This window comes from Musca domestica, unplaced genomic scaffold (assembly GCF_030504385.1).
Source record: "Musca domestica strain aabys unplaced genomic scaffold, Musca_domestica.polishedcontigs.V.1.1 12, whole genome shotgun sequence".
Lineage (NCBI taxonomy): Eukaryota > Metazoa > Arthropoda > Insecta > Diptera > Muscidae > Musca > Musca domestica.
The window spans coordinates 8,664,990-8,688,828 of record NW_026712155.1 but is presented as its reverse complement, the minus strand read 5'-3'; the positions used below and the strand labels follow the sequence as shown (position 1 = coordinate 8,688,828).

General features: G+C 32.2%; 1 protein-coding gene across 4 annotated transcripts in view; it reads left to right on the top strand.

The window, feature by feature from the left end:
* LOC101899376 (box A-binding factor) overlaps positions 1-22,200 on the top strand; it is a 29,365-nt gene extending 7,165 nt beyond the window's left edge. The window contains exons 2-7 of one of the 4 annotated variants that reach the window (XM_059118177.1): positions 9,706-10,135; positions 10,203-10,389; positions 13,699-13,871; positions 14,577-14,741; positions 17,773-17,941; positions 18,069-22,200. In XM_059118177.1, the coding sequence (XP_058974160.1) occupies positions 9,706-10,135; positions 10,203-10,389; positions 13,699-13,871; positions 14,577-14,741; positions 17,773-17,941; positions 18,069-19,186 (2,242 nt within the window). In that variant the 3' untranslated portion in view covers positions 19,187-22,200. Of the gene's footprint in view, positions 1-9,705; positions 10,136-10,202; positions 10,390-13,698; positions 13,872-14,271; positions 14,445-14,576; positions 14,742-17,772; positions 17,942-18,068 lie in introns of all 4 variants that reach the window. The other 3 variants (XM_005187447.4, XM_059118179.1, XM_059118178.1) reach the window with 3 other exon arrangements.
* Positions 22,201-23,839: the final 1,639 nt, after the last annotated feature.

Sequence of the window (23,839 nt, the reverse complement as noted above, 5' to 3'; positions counted from 1 at the left end):
GGGCGCCATTCATAAAAATATCCATTTCGCCGTAAACAGCCTTCGGCGGGTGAGTTGCTTGGGTGTTTACTAAAAATATAAATTGCTGGAAGTCGTTGAACGTAAAAATTTGGAAAAAATATTTGCTGCGCCACGTTGGGCGCCATCCAAAAAATAAATATTTATTAAACAATAAATATTTATTAAACAAGGTTGTTCATTTTAAATTTTGTTAGGCTTCGACAAAATATTTGCCACACTCACAAAATAACAAAAAATTAAATATTTTCAAAATTAAAACCCAAAAAAATTAAAATAGGGTTTTGTTCAAAATAGTTACGTTTTCTAAGGGACTACAAAAAAACATTCATCAGGAATCTGGGATTTGAAGATATTTCCAAAAATATATTTTCTCCTAATATCAAAAAATAAACTCCTAAACCCCAGAGTCGATGAACCTAAAAATTAAAAAAAAACTATTTCCTGCCCCACGTTGGGCGCCATCCAAAAAAATTAATTTATATTAAACAATCATTAAAAAAAGGGGCTTGGAAATGCCAAAAAATAGTCATAAAGGCAGCTCTATATGAATTGTGCTAGGCTTCGACGAAATATTTGCAAAATTCTCAAAATAACCAAAAAAAACAATTTTTTTTTTCAAAACTAAAACAAAAAAAAAAAAAATTGTTCAAAATAGTTAGGCGTTCCTAAAGACACCCACAAAAACATACATCAAGAATCCGGGATTTGAACTTTACTAGGCTTCGACCAGATATGCTCAAAATAACAAAAAATCCGTTTAAACTAAGAAAATAAACTAAAAATCAAAATAGGGTTAAATAACAAATTCTTATAACAATTTAAAGTAAAGCTTTGATTTGGGCGCCATTTATAAAAATAGCCAAATTACTGTAAAGAGCCTTCGGCGGGTGAGTTGTTTGGGGGTTTAATAAAAATATAAATTGCTGGCAGTCGTTGAACCTAAAAGCTTGCAAAAAATATTTCCGACGCCACGTTGGGCGCCATCCAAAAAAAAAAAAAAAAAAAACTTTCAAAAGTAAAGCAAAAAAAAAAATGGCATTTCGTTTTAAATTTTCAGGTTTCCGAAGACACTAACATTTATCAGAACCCCTTTCTTGAAGATATTTCCAAAAAATCTCCAAATTTCAAAAATATACTCCAAAATTCAATTCAAACACCTTCAAAAAAAAAAAAAAAATAATAAATAAATAAGTGTTTATACAGCACCCACGATTTCAGGCTTAAATATTATTAAAGTTCCCAAAGGCCTATAAAAAAATTTTATACAGCACCCACCATTTCAGGTCTTGTTTGGTTTTTAATCTTAGCCTTTGAAAAAGTTTTGCTTTTAAAAAACTAGAAAAATCCCAACACCTGTAACAATACTCACAAATTGATTACTCACAGGGGCTATACATTGAAGCCATTGTTTTTTGTTTGTAACAAAAACAACAACAACAACTAGAACAATGAACAATATTTTGCCAGTTCCTTTTGTAAGGTGATTTGGTTGTGCCACACTTTTTGTTCACCCACTAAATTTTCTAAGAATCAATAATTGTTTATGTTGACTTTGAACGTAAATTTAGTGCGGGACACGTGCTTTTGGTGTGATTCCGAAAAACGCACACATACACTCGTAGAAGCACACACACAGAGCTGTTACAGTACATTCCAGTTACAAGTAATTTTTGTGAAAAGGGAACTTTTTGATCCAGTTGCTCAATTCTTATTCTCTGATTATTTTTCTAAAGAAAGGAAATGTAAATTGAAATTTTTTTTGTGAAGCAAATATTTTTTTCTAATATAATTTACCCCACCCCACTTTGTCATTCCAAAAAAAAATGCTTTAGACCTACCTCTATCCATTGTGGTCACAGTCCCCCACCCTTCGAAGTCTATTTTAACAACCTTTGAACATGAAACATTACTAATCCTCCGTTCTCTTTTTTTCTCATCATAAAACTAAAAATAATTAATAAAAATAAAATAAGCATGCGAAGTGCAAATGCAAAACAAAAAAAGAAAGAACCCCAAACAACCACAACAATAACAACAAAGTCTATTCAATATTGTTTGTTTTTTGTTTTGCATGAATCAATGAAAGGCAATTGATGACATTCAGAAAATCGGGCCATATGGACTTTCAGCCTTCTGCATATCATATTACAATGATATACACATACATATATGTGTATGTATGTGTGTATGTTACATGCAAAAATACATACCTGTTTCCGAATTGTAACACAATAACCCATATTCTGAAATAAAAATACAAAAAAATATGTATGTGGTCAGTGGGAGGTATACATAAAATTTTATGCTAAATTGAATTGAAAATTGTAAACCAAGTCCCGTCGCCAATGACTAAGAAAAAAAAATGTCGTAAAAATTGTTCGAAAAAAATTTTCAATTTTTCCACCGCTCAAATCATGCGGCAGCTATTGCTCACAGAGCTGCTGGAGCTCGGCCAACTTGTATGTGACTTTTTCAAAGATTCTTGTATTACCGCGAGCGTGTGTTTTTGGTGTCGATTTGTTTTTGTCTTTGCCAACGCGAGTTGAGATTATGAAACTTTTTGTTGTTGGTTCTTGCCAAGCTTGGGCATGAAGAACAAGCAACTATTTTGCTTTAAATTACATGAATAGTTTTGTGTGGCCAGAGTTTAGAAACCAGAAGAAGATATCATAAACTTCCTATATACTAGTATTAATTGTTGTTGTAGCTGTTGCTATATTACCTGATGATGCATTCGAGACATATGGAAATAGCTGTCAAAAGGTTTTGAGATGTGACAAAGTAATGGGTGTGTTTTTTTTTCACAATATATATTTTTTTAACGGAATTGTTTGAAATTTGGTATTTGAAGTTCGTAATGGAAACTACAGCCTAAGAGAGAAAATTGTCTGTGCAGGTCCAGGTTTTTGTATAGCCCCCCTATAACGCTACCTCCCGATATCCGGTATTTTGATGCATTCAGCGACATTATTCACCGAAATTGTTTCACATTTGTTATTTGAAGTCCGTAATAGATACTCCAGCCTATGACAGGAAATTGTCTGTGCAGGTCCACGTCTTCGTATAGCCCCCCATGTAACGGTACCTCCCGATATTCAGTATTTGTAAGATTTTTTTTTTATTTTTTTATCCTACACTATACAACGGAGGGTATATTAAATTCCGTCTGCAACACCTCGAAATATTCATCGGAGACCCCTAAAAAGTATATATATGATCGGAATAAAAATATAAGCCAATTTAGCAATATCCGTCTGTTTGTTGAAATCTTGATATAGTCGACATTATTAAATCTATAGCTTTTAAATTTGACACAAAGGTTGATGTTATATGCCGGATGATTGGCATTGAAAATGGGCTATATTGGTTCACGTTTAGGTATAGCCACCATAAAATGGTACCGCCAGATTTTCGATATTTTGTAGGTTACTGCCACAATTTCCAATCAAATCAGCTGAAACTTGGCATTTGGGATTCTCGGAAGGTCCGTTCTCTCCATGCAAAAAATATTCGCTACAGGCCTATTTATTCATATAGTCTCCATGTAACGGTACCTCCCAATTTTCGACATTTTGAAGGTTGCTCCCACAATTTCCAATCAAATCAGCTAAAACTTCACATTTGAGGTTCTCGGTAGGTCTGTTTTCTCCTTGCGAAAAATGTTCGATTAAGGTCAAGTATATGGTATAGTCCCCATAAAACTGTACCTCCCGATTTTCGATATTTTGAAGGTTGCTGCCACAATTTTCAACCAAATCAGCTGAAACTTGACATTTGGGGTTCTCGGAAGGTCTGTTTTCTCCTTGCAAAAATATTCGCTACAGGTCCACTAATTGGTATAGCCTACATGTAACAGTACCTCCCGATTTTCGATACTTGCTGCCACAATTTCCCACCAAATCACCTGAAACTTGACATTTGGTGATCTTGAAAGGTCTGTTCTCTGCTTGCAAAAAAATATTCGCTACAGGTCAACTTATTGGTATAGCCCCATGTAACAGTACCTCCCAATTTTCGATATTTTGAAGGTTTCTGCCACAATTTCCAACCAAATCAGTTGAAACTTGATATTTGAGGTACTCGGGAGGTCTGTTCTCTCCTTGCGAAAAATGTTCGATTAAGGTCCAGTAAATGGTATGGTCCCCATAAAACTGTACCTCCCGATTTTCGATCTTTTGAAGGTTGCTGCCACAATTTCCAATCAAATCAGCTGAAACTTGGCATTTGAGGTTTTCTGTACGTCTGTTCTTTCCCTGCAAAAAATATTTGCTACAGGTCCAGTATAACGATACCTGTTGTTGTTTTTTTCGCCCGGCCGAACTTAATGTTTTTGTTACTTGTTTATATTTGGTATGATGGCCTCGATCTTGGTACCGACCAAAAAAAAACCCCTCATGCCAACCTCTGGGAGTTGCTATAACAGGGGTACCATTTTCATATTACTTCGAGAAGGCTACAGGGCTTTTAAGGTCTTCTTCTTTTTTTAAAGCTTGTGTGGCCTCTGCGAAAGGATCTCCTGTTCTTACTTGGTGTTTCGGACACAGAGTTCTTACAATATTTGCCACTGTTTTGTCATCCATTTCGTTAGCTGGGGCTTGCCGTCTTAGTTATTTCATCACTAGCTCATTCTCAAATTCGAATGGATCTCGGTTTATGTCATCTCTCAGTTCCTCCTACCCCTTTTTTATTTTCGTATGTGACAATTGGGAGGTCCTAGTTTGGTTCTACTTTTTGATCTCGCACTTCACTTTCGAGTACCTTCTCGTATAGGAGGCTCCTTATTTGTGGTCACTTGCCGTACAGTCTCGAGGGCTTTCCAATTTACAATTCTATCCAATTTATATATCTGTCAACACATATGCAACATTTTCGGTTTGTTTTTACATTCTATAAGCTTATGGCCTTTTTCTTCGCAGTGGATGTTCAGATCCATGCCCTTTCTATGAGGCCTTCTTTGAGTTTTCCAAAAAAAAAAAAATATTTTTTTTCTTATAAAACACGACTAATATTCTTTGGTTTCTCAAAATACTCAATGCAATGAAGGTATACGACAAAAAATATGGTCTAATAGATAATGATATAATAACTGGGGTTTTTTGTTTAACTTCTTGAAGATGCTTTTCGGTTTGGTCTTCTTAATTTTGTTTTGTTTTTATCATCGAAAACGTTTTGGCATGAAATGTAGTTTTCTTCTTTTTTTTTTTTGCATTGCATTCAAACTAAACTGATGGTATTTCTGGTTAAAAGGGGTGAGGGAGAAGGGGAGGTGAACGAACGATGATAATGTGAATAGTTTTCAATTGAATTTCTGCAAAATGATGTTCATGGCATGATCTTCGTTGCATGGCGGATTTTCTTATTCCCAAACATTGATCGGTGAACGTTGTCATTTTGCTCGTACATTTCAAGCGGTAGTGTTGTGATCTTCCGTGTTTAGCGTGTATTGAAATCGTTTTTCAGACATTGATTTTGGGATATTTCAATATTTTCTAATAAAAAAACATTTGGTGATAGATTTAAAATTGTAAAAAATAATTTAATTAGAGAAGTTAAATTAAAAAATTAAAAAAAAAAATAGAAAATTTTGAAAATATTTTGAAAACTCTTGCTGTTGATATTTGAAATGATGTGATGAAAGAATTTTGTGAAAAATAATATTTTTTTTGTTCTGAAAAATATTGCCAACGAAATGTGTATTGAAATCCCAATTCATAGGACTTCGTCTATCTAAAATCTAATAAATTTATAAATGAAAACATAACATATCTTAAAGCAAATAAATTGTGTAAATGAAAACATAACAAAAAATTGCCCGTATTGCAAATAAAATTCATTCTCGCTTAATTTTTTTTTTAATTTTTAAAATCCTTCTTTACTTACTGCATTTCATTTAAAATCATGTCATTAGTTTTTTTTAAATTCTCAAACTTTTTTTTTTGCTACGTCATTTAATAATCAGCTTATTTGTCAAGTTGAGATCTACAGATCTTATTTTTCGATTAGATATTGTTTAGACTTGCCGCGTTGGCATTCTTGTGCCTGCCAACCGAATACGCATGCGTTTGTTTATTTTTAAATTCCAGTGCCAAAAAACGAAAAAAGGAGTTCGATCAGATTTCAAAACAAAAACCCAACAGACAAAATTGTGTTCATAAATTGAGGGACACCTAATACCCTTGACAAATTGATGTTTTGTGTTGACATTGACAGATTTGCAATTAAATGAGTAACTTTGGATTAAGGGCTATTTAGACAGGGGGATTTTTTAAAACAGAAAATTGAGAAGTAGAATTTTTTGATGCGATTCTCGACACAGAATTCTGGCTGGCTTTTCAGGTTGGCCACAAAATCTGCAGTGGTTACCATGTTTTTAGTTTCGATTTTCAATATTTTTTTACAATTTTTAACAAAAAGTCCCTAAAGCAAAAAAAAAAAAAAAAAATAAATAAATAAACCGAAAAATATAAAATTGAAAATAACAATATTTCAAGACCGAAGACTGAATGCAAAAAAAAATTAATTAATTAAATAAATAATTAATTAAAATGAAAAAAGAATTGAAATTATAAAAGTTGGACAATAATATAACAAGTAGAAATGACTAGTTCTTTTAGCTCATATAGTTCCATTAGTTCATCTATCTCATTTTTCTTATTTGGCTCCTTGGTTATACGATATAAAGAAAAATAGTGATTTAGCTGAAAATAATATAAAAATAACGGTAATAATTGAATTACTACGACGTATGAACGAGTGCAATCAAAAGGGACCAAGGAACTAGTTCCTGAGCAAGTGGTCTAAATAGAACTCTTATGAGAATGAACCAGAAATATCGATCCATTTTGTGAACAATATTGGCCAACTCTTACCTTTTCTTCAAGAAATATTTCTTGATTTTGAATTGGGAGGACATTTTAAAGCAAAAAAGAAACATTTGAACTGAGAAGAATTAATTAGAGAGTTCCCTCTGAGGAAATAAACCAGAAATATCGAACCGTTTAGTGAACAGCGTTGTCCAACTCTTCAAAAATATTTATTGATTTTGAATGGAGAGAAATCTTTAAACAAAAAAGAAATATTTGAAATAAGACAAAGAATGAGTGAACTTTATGGAACAAAGGAATAGTTTTTCCAAAGGAAAGAAATGAGAAATTAAGATCCTGCTTTGTCCAACTTTTATCATTATTTTCAAGAAGTATTTATTGATTTTGAATCTTTATCTAAAAAAGAAACATTTTTATTAAAAAGACACATGAACGAGTGAAATTTAAAGAAAAAAGGAACTAGTTTTCCCAAATGAAAGAAACGATAATTGTAGATCCGTTTAGTGAACAGCTTTGCCCAACTTTAATCATTTTTTCTTCAAAGAAGGGTTTTTGTATTTTTTTTAGATATGTATGAATTAATGAGTGGGTAGAAAGGGGAGAAATGAGTAAGAATAAATTAAACCTAAGACATATGAACGAGTGAAAAAAGGAACTAGTTACTTTAATGGTAAATATTCGTAAGGGCAGAGACAGAGAGCGATCTATTTAATGAAATATAAAGAACCATCGAACTAAGAAGAACAATGAATTTGTGATCAAAAGCGAACAAAGGGCTTGTTTCTCGAGAAAAAATGAAGCAAAATATAATTAAGAGAAATGATTTGCCCACCCGCAATCATTTTCTTCAAAAAATATTTTTGATTCGAAGTAAAAGAGACAATAGAAGGAGGAGGGATAATTAAGTAAAAAAACACCATTAATAAAATATATGAATCAGTAAATTAAATAGAACAAAATGAACTAGATTCTTTTATGGAAAAAATCTCCATAAAGAGGGAGATCAATCCATTTAGTCAAATAAACACTTCAACCCTAATCGAATGATTGAGCAAAAAATAACCATCAAACTAAAAAGAAATATAAGAAAGGGGAACAAAATTTAACAAAGGAACTAGTTGCTTCCTAGGTTCGATTCGATGGACTCCTTTGGTGAACTGCATTGCCAGAATCTAATAATTTTTCTTTAAAAAATATTTAAACGATGTAAATGGAAAGATAGAATGGACACAAATGACTGAATTAAAAACAACAGTTGAACTATTTTGACATATGAATATTAGCAAAGGAACTAATTACACTTGAGAAATAGAACTAGGAATATCGATCCGATTATTAAACTGCATGGCCAAACTCTAATAATTTCTGTAAGAAATAGATAGAAATAATAAGCGATAGAAAGAAAACTAGTGATAGAAAAAAAAAAACGCACAACTGAATGAAAAGCACCAATTGAACTAATAAGACAAAATATGAACTATAGCAAATGAGCTAGTTGCTCTTAAGAAAATGAACGAGGAGATCGATCCGATTAGTGAACAGCAATGCCAAACTTTTATCACATTCTCTAACAAATATTTAAACCATGCACATGGAACGATAAAAAAAACAATTGAACTAATAAGACATGGGAACGTTAGCAAAGGAACTAGTTACTCTTAAAAAAATGAACGGGGAAGATTGATCCCATTAGTAAACTGCTTTGCCTAGTTCTAATTATTTTCTTAGAGAGAAAAGAAAGGGAAATGAAAGACTGATCTCAAATTAGTGATTAAACTAATAATTAGTGAGCTGAGTGGGAAAAATGAACTAGTTCTTAACTGAATGGAACCACTGAATGAAAATAATGATGAAACTGTTAATTCTCTTTGTTTGAGGAAATAAATAAAAAGAAGAATAGATAATTATCTCAAGGAATATAAAAAAAAAATAAAAAAATTAACGATAGGAAGAAAAGAAACGATTGACCTAAAAAGATTGACTAAACGAAAATCAATCACATGAACGTTTTCACTAAGTGGAACTCGATTATAATCATTTCTATTAAGAAATATTTGAACGATCTAAATGTAAATAGAATGGAAAGATAGACAATTAAAGAAAATATAATCAATATTTAAAAAAAGGAGAACAAAAGATAAGCGACTGAACTAAAAGGAACAATTGAAGCATTTAATAAAAGTATTTGAACGAGTGAAACAAATGGAACTAGTTCCACTTAAGATAGATAAGGGGGAAAGTCCAATCCTTTCGGTGATTTAGATAATTCGATTCTTATAATTTTCTTAAAGAAATATTTCATATTTTTATAACTCCCCATGTAACGAAATCTCAGAGTTTTTTTGAGATTTTGAGGATGGTTGGAAGGGCTTTTTTTACTTTTTTTAAATTAACCTGAATAAAGATGTGACTACATAAGCAGCTTGAAGTCTTCGCTTGGCATATTTTGTGACATATGAAAGGGGTGCGGCTCTATTCGCACTCTAATTCTGCCTCGGTTTTTCCTATAATTTTACATTAATATGCCCAGCTATGATGCCAAGCTGCTTATGTACTCACGCCTTAAATCTGTATCTGTAATAAAAATTATCGAATTTACAGTGAAGGACAAAACTCTCAACCAAAAAAGATTTCTAAATTAATAAGAAAATGACAATTAAATTGAATTGATATTTATTTTCTGAAATAAAAATTACAAATTTTGAAGATGTTTTTCTCCAACTACAACAACATGTATTTGAAGAACTATTGTTATAGGTAATTGAAAAAAAATATATCCAAAAATAATATTTCCGATTTTGAAAGTGAAAATATAATATTTAGAATTTGTAATAAAAATGTTCTTGTTTTTTTCTTACAGTTCCGTTTATGCCGCCCCCTTGTTGGCCGCCACGGCCACCTCCAATGGTGGTGGGATGGCTGCTTATGGCATCCAAACGGCCAATATTATGGGTACAAATTCATCGCCACCGCCAACGCATCATCATCACCAAGCCATGACACCCAGCAATGGTGGTCATGCGGCCAATTCACCGGCAGCAACAGCTGGAGCAAACAACAACCCCACCTCGAATGGTGGTGGTGCACATGAAACGCATAATGATGACTATGAGAATGGTTCACCCAAGAGTAACCACAGCAGTGCGGGCGGAGGTGATGGTAACTCAACGACGGCGGCGGCGTCGGGTGGTGCCTTGCCAGCATTTCAAAGAATTGCTGGCAACACATATGGAGCCAATGCAGCCGGTGGTGTTGAACGTTACGGCTCACTGAATAACTATCGCAGTCATGTAAGTGTAATGGTATATGCTTTGAAATATAAAATTATAATTTATTTTTTTTCGAAATCATTCTTAGGCCGATTCCTGGTCCAACTATGAGGCCATTAGCTATGCACCTGCCTCCATGGCAAATCAGGCGCTAAACAATGCCCTGGCCAACTCCAATGTCATACGCAATGCTGTGTTCAATGGACGTTCGGGAACCGCCGCTGAGGTGTCGGGAGCCAATGCCAATTTGGCAGCCTCTGCCTCTTTGTCAGCCAGTAAGTTCTTGTTCTTTTCAATTTTCATTATTATTTTTTTGTTATTTGTTAGAGTTATTAAAGCTTTGTCCCCATGTTTTCTTTTTTTTTTTTCAATATATGTATATAAATTTATATTTATTTCAATACTGATAAGCTTTTGTTAAAAAAAAAACATATATGAACGAAAAAAGAACAACAATGCCATAAAATACTTTAAGAAAAAAAGGTTATGACCTCCATTCCAACAAAAACGAGAAGAAAAAAACACACAAGTCAGTCAGTCAGTGGAAAAAAGATTCGTTCACACTTAAGGAAATTAAAAAAAATTGAAATATTATTTTGTTTTCAATTTTGTGAAATTTTGCTGGGTCCAATACGAATTAAGAGTAGGAAACCATTCCATTTCAAAAAAAAAAAAAAAAAAACCATGCTAAATTACACAAGCAATTGGATGTGGTTTTTAACTAAATACCGAAACATTTCACAGATTCTCAATTTACACGAAAAGAAGACAAATGCCGGAGCTGGAATTTTCCGCTCTGTCCACCACAAATTACCCAAGACGGGCCACTTAGGCAATTCGTGTCGTGCCAGTCCCCTTGGCCTGTTCTCTGTTCTATTTATGTAAGCTGTGTAAATTTGACTATAATTTGTGCTGTTGTATTTGTTGATCCTTTTCAAATATTGAAATAGCACAAATGTGTGTGTGCATGAGAACGTGTTAGGACTTCAAACACATCCACACATGTTAGGGGAAATTAGGCAATTCTGAGATTTTCTTTTTAAGATATCCTTTATATTCCTCAAAAAAAGGAGAATATTTTTTAATAACTTCCTTTGCGGCGAATAACAATTTATTTTTAAATATTTTATAGAAAAAATCGAAGAATGAAGAGGGATTGAAAAATCCGAATGTCCAACTTTAGATCTTTGAACACAAGTCCTCTTAACGATCTTTGGATTTATTCTGATTGGCATGAGATCGTTCCTGAATTGCAAGAATTTTTTTATGAAAAAAAAAAATGCAGAACTCATAGATTCTTGCAGATTCTGGAACAGAGCAATAATTGTACACAGCAAGAAAAAGTAGGAGGAAATTTTCTAAATAACTAGCTACTCTGGATTTACTTCAATTGGTTAAAAGTCGATTTCGAAATCGAACAGATTTTGGCATTTTAAAATATTTAAAATAAATGAAGGAAGGAGACTCTTCCTACCACTCTTTGACTTATGCTTTTCGTAAAAATGTCTACTTTTCGATATAAAAATCGACTTTCAATTTCAATAATTTCGAATTAAAGTCGTTTTATCTTTTATTTTATAAAGAATCGTTAAAATCGCTTTGCAATTTATTACTGGGCATTATTTAAAGAATAGTATCTCAAATCCAAAAAACACTAGTCAAGTACCCAATATCTGTTATTTCAAAATAGAAAATCAATTACGAAAAGTCGTTTTTAGAACGTTAAATGGAAAGTCGATTTACGTACCGAACTAAGTAAACTACCCAACATTCCTTTTGTGGAAACGCTGCTTAGAATACATGCGATTTCCAAACAGAAAAAATGATGGTTAATAGTAGAGCTGTAGGAATCCAGACAATAAAAATTGCTATATCGAATAAAAGGAACTGGCTTTATCAAAGAGCCAGTTCCGAATACTCCTTTCAAGGAAAGATTAGTAGCATTTTAAAATAAAAACAATTTTATTTTGAAATGCTACTAATCCAGAAGTGTTGAAAAAGAAAAACATTAAAGAGTTGGAACTGATTTAAATTGTTCCATTTTGGGAATATATAGTTCCAATGAACTAGTTAAATTCGGAATCCCACAATTCCAAAGCATTAAAAAATTCTTTCAATACCAGAAATACCTTTCCAAATGTTCCTTATATGAAATAGTTCCATTGAAATAATTTAAGTAGCTACAACTCGAAAAATGTCTAAAATATTAGGAACTAAAGAGTTGGACAAAAATCAGATTATTCCTACTTGGGAATACACAATTTCAGTGAACTAGGTAATTTCGGAATCCCACCAATTTTCGGGCTATATCAAATCGTTTCAAAGAAATTAAAAAAAATAATTTTGAAAATGAGAAATTTATTATTGAGATGCAACATTTCCATACATTTTTTTTAACAAAAAGGAACTAATGGAACTAGAGCAGGCGCTAGTTTCGAATGTTCCTTCCACGGAATAGTTCTATTAAACTGTTTAATTTCGCAACGCTACAACCGGAGACTTTCCTTACATAAATAGAGAACTAAATTAATTAAAGAGCTGGATTTAGTGCGGATTGTTCCTTTTGGCACATATATAGTTGAATTGAACTAGTTCATTCTGGAACCCCACAATTCTAAGGCATTAAAAAAAATACCTTTCGGGAAGATATATGCATTTTGTTTGCTACATTTGAGCAGAAACATATTCCCGAAACTATTTAAAATAAAAGGGAACTAACTAGAACTATATGTATCAAATTGCACTAGTTCCGAATGATCCTTCCACGGAATAGTTTCATTTTGCAATGGTATAGCTGGAGACTTTCTCTAAACAAAAATATGGAACTAAACAAACTAAGGACCTTGACCTAGTTCGAATGGTTCCTTTTAGGGAATATATCTTTTTTGTTGAACTAGTTCATTTAGGAACCCCACAATTAAGAAAAAAAAATCGAAAACAATTCAAAGAAGTATTTTTTTTTCAAATTTGATAAAATAAAACAAATTAAATAAAGTAAATTAGGTAAATAAAATAGATCAATTTAATAAAAAAAATTATTAAATAAAACAAATTAATTTAATTATTAGCCAACAACAACCAATTTTCTCTGAAAATGTTATTCTGAAAAAAGGGCAAAATTAGAAAATTCGTTCATCTATAGTTTTTTTTTATTATAATTTATATATTTTTTATCATTTATTGTTATAATTTTGTGACTAATCACTTTTATGCCATAACATGCTAACATTTTTCCAAACACTATATATATTATTACATATAAAATGTATTTATTATAATAAATTCAATTAATTTTTTTTGTTTACAAAAATTAAAAAAACACACACAGACAGACACATATGAAATGCAGAAAAGATTTCTTAAAAAACACACACACACCCACAAACAAGCATTTTTATGTAACGGAAATCATTTTCTGCCATAACAACATAATTTTTTGTTACTCTCTCTCTCTCTCTTACTATAACTTACTACCCAGCACCCTTTGCCCCACCCCTCTGCACTTATCTGTTTGTCACAATTGTAAAATGTAACAACAAATGTAAATGTAACAACAACTACAACAATTTTTTCTATATATAAAGCATTTTTCGATGCGGATTTTTTTACGGAGGGGCGAGAATGTGTCAATTGCGGTGCGATTTCAACTCCACTGTGGCGGCGTGATAACACCGGACACTATTTATGCAACGCGTGCGGTCTTTATCATAAAATGAATGGCATGAATCGACCCCTTATAAAACCACCCCGAAGATTGGTAAACATAACAAAAAAATATCTCTTTTTTTCTCTTTTAAAAATAATTTAAAAAAAAACAAAATTTTTGAATTTAAATTTTGAAATCCAAGTTATTACAGTAACCGAAATAATCCGAAATCTTATAGAAATCCTAAGCCCTCTTGTTGAATGCAAATACGTTCTCGCTTTTCGTGAAAGAATGCCTGCCAGAAATCGAAAGTAGCCTCAATAAAAAAAATTAATTGAATTTATTATAAATAATTAACCCAAAACCCCCAAACCAAAAAAAAATAGATTTTTTTATTTTTTTTCTATTGTTTTTGTTTTTTTTTTTAACAAAAAAAACCGTTATTTTTTTTCTTCTTCTGCAATAATTTTTTACTAAAATGAAAATCAATCCACCACTTACTTAATTACAGTGGCCGCTGGATCGGGCGGGGATTTCTATAAGAGCTATGCGTTTAGCGTTACAAATCGGAACAACAACAGCACACCCAACACTGCCCCACATAGCAACAACAACAACAACAGTGGCTCAACGCCAAACCTAAAAGAGGAACATGTTGTTAGTCGTGCTACCTCCAGACGTTTGGTAGGTGTCGTCTCACAAAACAAAATCGAATTCAAAAATTTTGTTTTTTTTTTAAATTTAAATTTTGAAATTTTTGATTTTAAATTTTTGAAAAAGAAATTGGTATTCATTTTATAATTCTCTTCCCTTTAGAGTGCCTCCCGCCGTGCCGGTCTGACCTGTTCCAATTGTTTGACCACCCAAACCTCCTTATGGCGCCGCAATCCCAATGGCGAGCCAGTGTGCAATGCCTGTGGCCTCTACTATAAACTGCACAGTGTCAAGCGTCCGTTGACCATGAAAAAGGATACAATACAGGTAAGTTGGGAAAAGTTTGAAAATTATTTGGAAAATTTAATTTTAAAAATTACAAAAAAAATCTCAAATCTAACATGTTCGAAAAACTAACCACTGTGCGACCAAATTTCATTTTTTTTGAAAATGGTTTTGAAATTTGAATATTATAAGAAATTGGCAAAAAATATTTTTTTTTTCAATTCAAATCGAACATTTTTTGTTACAAAATTCAATTTTCAACAATAATTACGGGCAAAATCAATTAAATTATGAAAGTAGATGAACAAGTGTATCGATATTCTTAAAAGTTTACAACGCAAAGTAATGGAACAGAGGTGGGCAAGAAGTTCCCCCCTCTTCCACACTTTTGAAAATCTTCGGATTAAGATTCCTTGCAATCCACGCATTTTAGATATATAGTGTCTTTGGCAATATTTCAAATAAAAATACGAGGTATATTTTAGCCGAAAATTTTAACCCCCATGCGAGTCAGCAAAGGGGTCTTTTTGGTCCTTTTTTGGAAATATGGTCAAAACCTGCCTTTAAATGGGATCGTAGAAAGTTAAAATATTCCACAAAATTATTTGTCATCAAATTCTACTATAGGTCCTAGAAGACCTGAAAGTCCTAACTCTTACCTAAATATCAGGAATTCAATATATGAAAATCACATTTGAGGGTTAAACCCGTACTTTATGTGAGTTTCTGCAAAAATCTCCAACAAATCATCGTTTTAGAAGGATATCATCAAGGAAAAAAATACTCTTCATTAAATTTCACTATAAGTCACCAAAGAAAAAAATTATCTATTTCCATTGCATATCCAAAAAATATGTGAATCAATGTTCTTAAAAAAAGAGAAAATATTTCCTATTTTTTTTAACTATTTTTCCTTGGACTTTTTTAGAGTTGATGCCTTAAAGTAACATGAAATTTTATTTTAGCCGAAAGGTGTCAAAGAAGGAAATATTCTACACAAAATTTCAGTATAAATCTCAGAATAAACTATATATCTGGGTACAATAGGTTTTATGGAAATTTCAGTTGAAATGTATTGATTACCAGTAAAAATTATGTGTATACGTTTTTACTGTTAATTTAACACCTTTCCAATTTGAGTCAAAATCTGCCCTAAAACAACATTTTTTGGACAAAGTATTAAAGGACGAATTAATGTACATAAAATTTCAATATGGGTTACCAAGGAAAAAATATTTCAATTTCCATTATATATCATGAAAATATTCGCTCCAATATTTCCGAAAAAAGAAAGAAAAAATTCCCTCATTTTTTTCAACAATTTTTCCTTGAAGTTTTTTGAGTTGACGTCTGAAAGTAACATAAAATTTCATTTTAGGCGAAAGGTGTCAAAGGAGGAAATAATCTACACAAAATTTCACTATAAATCTCAGAATAAACTATATATCTAGGTATAATAGATTTTATGGAAACTTCAGTTGAAATGTATTGATTACCAGTAAAAATTATGTGTATACTTTTTTACTGCCAATTGAACACATTTCCAATGTAAGTCAAAATCTGCCCTAAAACAACATTTTTTGGAGAAAGTATTAAAGGGCGAATTATTGTACATAAAATTACATATGGGTTACCAAAGAAAAAATTTCAATTTCCATTATATATCATGAAAATATTTGCATCAACATAGCCAAAAAAAGTGAAAATATTTCTAATTTTTTTCATACATTTATTTGGACTTTTTTGGAGTTGACTTCTGAAAGTAACATGAAATTTCATTTTAGGCGAAAGGTGTCTAAAGATGAAATATTCTTTACAAAATTTCACTATAAATCTCAGAATAAACTATGTCTCTAGGTGTAATAGTTTCTATGAAAACTGAATTTCAAATGTGTGTACTAAAGGTGAAAATTATGTATTGCTTTTTTGTACTGTCAATTTAACATGTATCCAGACCGAGTCAAAATCTCCCTTTATATTTAATTTTTTGGGAAAAGTGTTAAAGTAAAAATAATTTGTATACTTAATATGCACCATAGCAAAATATCATCAATTTTTGTTAATAAAAAGCTTTGTTTTTTCTGATAAATTTAGAACTTTATCCCAATTCGCAACTAATTTTCTTATAATTTCAGTGTACAATAGCCCTGTCTGGGTTTTGAAAAATGCTAAGGGAACAAGTGATAGTACTGGTTTTATCACTGCAAGAGTCTTGGCCATATTTTCCAATCCGAGGAAAAATTGTGGAAAATAATCAGGGAATATTTTCGGTTTTTTTTTTTTGGGAAAATTATTGCAATCCTTTTTTTCGATTTCCAATGGAAATAGACATATCTTTTCTTTGCTGACTTATGGTAAAATTTGATGAGGAATATTTTTGTCTTTAATGCCATCCTTCTAAAATGATGTTTTTTTGGAGATTTTTGCAAAAACTCGCATTAAGTACCTCTTTAACCCTAAAATGTGTTTTTCTTATATGATTTCCTGGCGTTTAGGTAAGATTAAGACTCCTGACGTCTTCTGAGACCTATAGTAGAATTTTATGACAAATAATTTTGTGGAATATTTTGATTTGCTACGATGCCGTTTAAAGGGAGTTTTTGAGCATATTTTCAAAAAAGAACCAAAAAGACCCCTTTGTTGGCTCGCTCGAGGGTTAACATTCTCGACTAAAATATTCCTCGTATGTTTATCTACAATATTGCCGAAGACATAATATACCTAAAATGTTTGGGTTGCGAGGAATCTGAATTCGAAAATTCCCAAAAGTGTGGAGGAGAGGGGATATTCACCCATTTTTTTTGGTTACTTTGCGTTGTAAATTTTCAAAACGCCGATACATGTGTCTTCTTTTTTTAGCTCTATTTTCATAATCTGCTGGATTTTCCCCTTAATTATTTTTTTTTTGTGTTGCCCAGTGTAATTTGCGAAAAAAAAATTAAAAGTTTGTAATTTTTAAATTTTGAAAATGAAAAAATTAAAAAAAGTTATCAAAACATAACAATTTATTTTACTATACTTAATTTTCGAAAAATCAATTAAAAATTATTAATTGTTATTTCCACCATTCCAGACCCGCAAACGCAAACCCAAGGGTTGTAAGGCCGAAAAAATGAGCAAGAAACAGGCAGCAGCCGCTGCCGCCGCCGCAGCAGCTGCAGCAGCAAATTCCAGCACTATGGAGCAAGGCCTCAATGAAAATTCCAATGGAAATATTTCCGGACTGAATCTAAGCGATAATGGTGAGTTCCGAATCCTTTTCATTGGCTTTAAAAAAAGAATAACAACATTTTGGGTTTGACAAGACTAATAATGGTGTTCTCTTTTTTGTGTTCTCTCTTTCTCTCTCTCCCTCCCTTTGGACATTAGATATTAAACCTTTAACACACCAACAACAATTAAACACATCCGCATCATCATTAACCCAATCGGCGGCTACATCACCCACGACTAGTTTACCATCGCCAAGTAATTCTCATCATCACACGTTAAGTAATAACAACAACAACAATAATAATAATAACAATAACAGCATGAAAATGTCACCAACATCGCCGTTGATGCAACAGCAACAACAACATCATCATAACTTGGGAAATATGTCACCACATGAATATCAGCAGCAGCTTGGCCAGTTGCAGGCCTATCAGCAACAGCATGCCTCATCAGCTTCATCATCGCCAAACAACAACAACAACAATTCCACATTTAATGAACCAAACGCTAATGATGGCAATCTGTCATTTGTTAAATTTATGCAACAACAACAGCAGCAGCTGCAGCATGCGGACAAACTGAATCTGCAGCAATTGACGCAATTGCAACAACGTTCGAACAGCATGAATCCGAATTCGCCGAACAACAACAACACCACGAAAACTTCACCTACCCCCCACAGCCCCACGGCAATGGTACAACAATATCTGCAACAACAGCAACACCATCCCAACCAGCTTTCACAACACTCTCCACCTCAGCATGGCGAACACCCAGCCCTACAGCATTCACCGCCCTCCAATGCCCACAGCAGCCACTGTCCCCTGAATAGCTACCATCAGCAGCAGCAGGAGACGGCGGCCGGACAAGCCTCACCATCCCTCTCAACGGAGGAATATGAATGCTATGGTGATTTGATATCGGCCAATGATAACAACAACATTAAAATGGAAGAGTTGCAACATATGCAACAACAACAACACCATCACCAGCAGCAGCAACAACAACACCAACATGACATGTTGTCCTCCTCGGCCCATTTGCCAATGGCGGCCAGTCGTAGCCCCTCCATGGATGATGATTACGAATACCAGCGTACCCAACTGATGTTGCAACATCATCAACACCAATTGGAACAGCAGCAACAACAACAACATCATCTCCAGCAGCAGCAACAACAGAATTTCTTGCAATTCCATAGTTTTTTGCCACAAAATCTGGCCGATTTCGGTCGGAAATTTGAACGGGAAACAGTGGTGAAAATGGAATAGTTGGATGGTGAGACAAAATGGTTTGGGTGGCAATTCAACAATCTCTCAATGACAGAGAGAGTGAGAGGGAGAGCTAGAAAGCATAGAGTACAACTTTCTTTGGGGGTACGGGGGTGAGAAGTCATGGACCTTAAGTCTCTTTGCCAAATGCAATTTTTGAAAAAAAATTTTCAAAAACATTTCAAAATTTTTAAAATTCAAGCCCGCCTGTAGAAAAAAATAATCTAAATAATTCATAAAATCAAAAAGTAAGGCTATGGAGAAGCGATTTTTTTCGAATTGGCTTTTTTGGCATAAAAAATAATTTTTGATATAAAATTTATTGAGCTTCTCTTGAGTGTTCAGTGGCCAGGAAGTTCAGGAAGAAAAGCCTAAAAGTGAGGTTTACCACAAAATTTTCTTTTTTTTTGTAAACATTTTGGAGAGAAAAATGAAGTCAAATTTAGTTATATTTTTCAATTTGTCTAAAATTAGATATTATGGACAATGCCAAGGTCATCTGTTGAAAAAATACCCATAATTTAGTTTATGCCCCACATCAAAAGTGAGGTTAGGGAGAACACCCTCGATTTTCCATAATGAAACGATTTCGATTATGACATTTCCGAACTCGATTTATATTCCTGAACTCAATTAAATTTGGTTTAAGAGAAAAAAACGAGTACCGTCCTCTATGTAGGCTTTGGGGAGTTTTCCGTTGAGAAAATACCCATATTTTAGTTTATGGCTCACATCAAAAGTGAGGTTAGGGAGAACCCCCCGATTTTCCATAATGAAATAAATTCGAATATAAAATTTCTGAACTCAATTTGAATGTTAGATCTGCTTTAAGAAGAAAAAAAACGTGTGTCGTCTTCTATGTAGACTTTGGGGAGGTTTCCATTATTTAGACCCCCAAAAGTGAGGTTATAAATGAAAAAGTCCACTTTTTGATAATTTCTTTGAAAAAATAATTTGGGCCAACGGTACGAACAATAATCCTAGTTTAGCCTTTTTCGAACTACTTCATAATATAGAAGCCTAAAAGTGAGGTTAGGTCTGGAAAAAATAAATTTTTTAAAAATTGTCATAACTTCATTGCCTTTTTGGTAGCATCCTTCCAAAATTTACCCTTATTTATATGATGGTCAACACTCAAAGTGAGGTTATGGAGAAGCAACATTTTTCAATTCCTTTATCCAAAAAAAATACTTTCAAATATAAATTGAACTAACCTAGAATGTTACACCTGCTTTGAGGTGAAACAAATTTAACCCCGCATTAAGAGCATAACATAAATCTGGAGAATTTCAGTATTGAGATCCTCAAAAGTGAGGATAGAAAATGTTCGAAAATTTTAACTTTTTTTAAGAATTTAAAGCGGCTTATTAAGACCCATATAAGCTCATGTGTAGAGAAAAATAACCCTATTTTAAATTCCTTTATTCAAAGTGAGGTTATGGCGCACATTTTCTTTCTCCATAAAACAATACTTTCTGAAAAAAATTCTTAAAACAATTTGAGTTTTTTAAGGAGAAATAGGGCAAGCAATACAGCATTTATGGAAAATAACCAAAAAATTTAAATTTTGACCAAAAGTGAGGTTATGTACATCGGATGGCTTAAAACTCCTTTTTTCACAAAAAAATGTTTTTCTAATATAGAATATATGACCTGATCTTGAGCTTTATGTATGGATTTTAGGGGGAAATCGTGGGGGAGATCGTGATATCAAAATAGAGCTAAATGTAAAGTATTTTATTTCCTAGCTGGACTTTTGAAAAATTGAGGTTAGATATTCAAAAAAAAAAAAGTAAAAAAAGCTGTAAGTTCTGCCGGGTCGATCTTTGAATACCCTCCACCTTTTGGAACGAATTGGGCAATTTTCTAAAATATAAAATCCGTTAAAAATTCTGTTAAAATCTTAAAAATACCGAATATGGGGAGGTACCGTTATATTAGGGTCTATACGACGACGTGGACCTGCATAGGCAATTTTTGCATAAGCCATTACGAACTTCAAATACCAAATTTTAAAAAATTCTGGCTAATAATGTCGCTAAAATCATCAAAATACCCAATATCTTGAGGTACCGTTATATGGGGGCTATACGAAGACTTTGACCTGCACAGACAATTTTCTGTCTTAGGCTTTACTATCCATTACGAACTTCAAATACCAAATTTGAAAAAATTATGGCTAATAATGTCGCTTAAATCACCATCATTTCATTCGGAAGCTAGAGTGATTTCCACAGACGGACAGACGGATGGACATCGCTAAATCGACATAGAATTTTATGCTGATCAAGAATACATACTCTTTGTGGGGTCTAAAATGTGTATTTCGAGGTGTTACAAACGGAATGATAAACTTTATTTACCCCCCATACTATGGTGGAGGGTATAAAAAATCACGATTACCTTGGCATTGGGCATTTTCGTTCCAAAGAGAAAAGTGCGTGACTTCTTACTCTCACAATTCTAACCTCACTTTTTTTATACTCCATTGCCAAGAAAGTGAGGTTATGGCCGATTTTTTTCAATTTCATTAAAAACATACTGTCATTTGAATTCATTTTTTAGGAATTTTATAAAACCATTGCAAATACACCAAAGATCAAAGAATTAATCCAAAAATAATAATAAAAAAAAAAATGGACAGACTAAACAAAGACAATTCCAAAGAATCTTTAGAATTAGGGAGCATTTTTACAACAAAAAGTTATATTTCAAAATAATATTTGAAAAAAAAAAAATAAAAAGACAAATATTATATAAAAACTAATCATCATGTATACTAAGGAGCTAAATTATTTAGGCTCTGTTAAAAAACAAAAAACACATCCTTTAAGGAATTTACAAAAAATCCAAAATTAGTTAAACCAAAAAAAAAAACATATATTTTGTAAATATACAATAATTAATAAGAACTGTTTATATAAAAAAATGAAAAAAATATATAAATTCAAATTAAGAAAAAGCAATAAATGATTTTTTTTTGTATAATTAAATTAGTTTAATTTGTTTTATAAAACACCCACACACAAACTGCAATTATATATATAATTCTTTTAATTTCATGCAAGAGATTTTTGTTTTTTTTATATCAATTTATAAATATCTATTTTTTTAATTTTAAGGCCTTCGTGTTTTGTAAATTTACTTTTTTTATTATACACATATACGTAAGTTTTATTTATATATATTTGCATATTTTTTATGTTAATAAAATTATTCCAAATAAAAATACGAAAAATCTCATTTTTTATAAGTCAATATATTTGTTTTTATTATAGATTTTATATTATATTACAAATTTTATATATACGAATTTTTATATGCAATTAAAAAAATAATTTAATATAATAAATTTTATATGTTTTTTTTTATTGTTACACTCTATTGATATTCTTCCATTAGTTATGTAAGTTAGTAAATAAAATTCCAAATAAAAAAAAAAACAATTTTATAAAAAAATAAACAAAATATATATTTTAAAAATAAAAAAGAAAATATTTTTGTTTTTACTGAGGGCCTGTCTGTGGAAGATATTACAAAAGCGGAAAAAAGAATAAACGCCATAAAATTCTATGTCGATTTAGCAATGTCCGTCCGTCTGTGGAAATCATTCTAGATTCCGAACGAAATGAAGTAGATTGATAAATTTTTACTCTAATGTATGTCTGCATGACTTTTGGTATTTAAAATGGGCCAACGTGGACCTACGTTTTGGTATAGCCCCCATATAATGTACCTCCCTATTTTCGGTATTTTGGTGATTTTAGCGACAATATTCACCGGAATTGTTTCAAATTTGGTATTTGAAGTTCGTACTGGATATATAAGGCAGAAAATTGTCTGTGCAGGTCCACGTCTTCGTATTGCCCCCATATAATGGTACCTCCCTATATTCGGTATTTTGATGATTTTAGCGACATTATTCACCGGAATTGGTATTTGAAGTTCGTAGTGGATACTACAGCCTATGACAGAAAATTGTCTATGCAGGTCCAGGTCTTCGTATAGGCCCCATATATCAGTACCTCCCTATATTCGGTATTTTGACGAGTTTAGATACAAAACCCACCGAAATTGTTTGAGATGTCGTATTTGAAGTTCGTAAAGGATACTTCAGCCTATGATAGAAAATTGTCTGTGCAGGTCCACGTTTTGGTAAAGTCCCCACATAATGGTACCTCCCTATATTCGGCATCTTGATGATTTTAGCGACATTATTCACCGAATTTTTTTCCAAGTTTCGCGTTTGAATATTGTAAAGACTTACGACAAAAGTTGCCTATGCAGGTCCACGTCGTATAGACCCCAATATAACGGCTACATTCGGTTTTTTTAAGATTTTAACAGAATTTTTAACGGATTTTATTTTTTTTTTTGAAAATTGCCAATTTCGTTCCAAATGGTGGTGGGTATTCACAGTTCGGCCCGGCCGAACATACAGATTTTTAACGTGTGTAATTTTTAAAATTTTTTTAAAGGACCTCCTGACTAAATAACAACAACAACTTCTTAGACTTTTTGAGAATGTTAACATCAGAAATTTTCTTCCAGCAAGATCTTTTAAAAGGTAAGCACTATTTATATTTTTAAAGGCCTTACTGGACAAAAGTCCAGGATTTTTTATTTAAATAATTTTTTAAGCCAAAACTCATT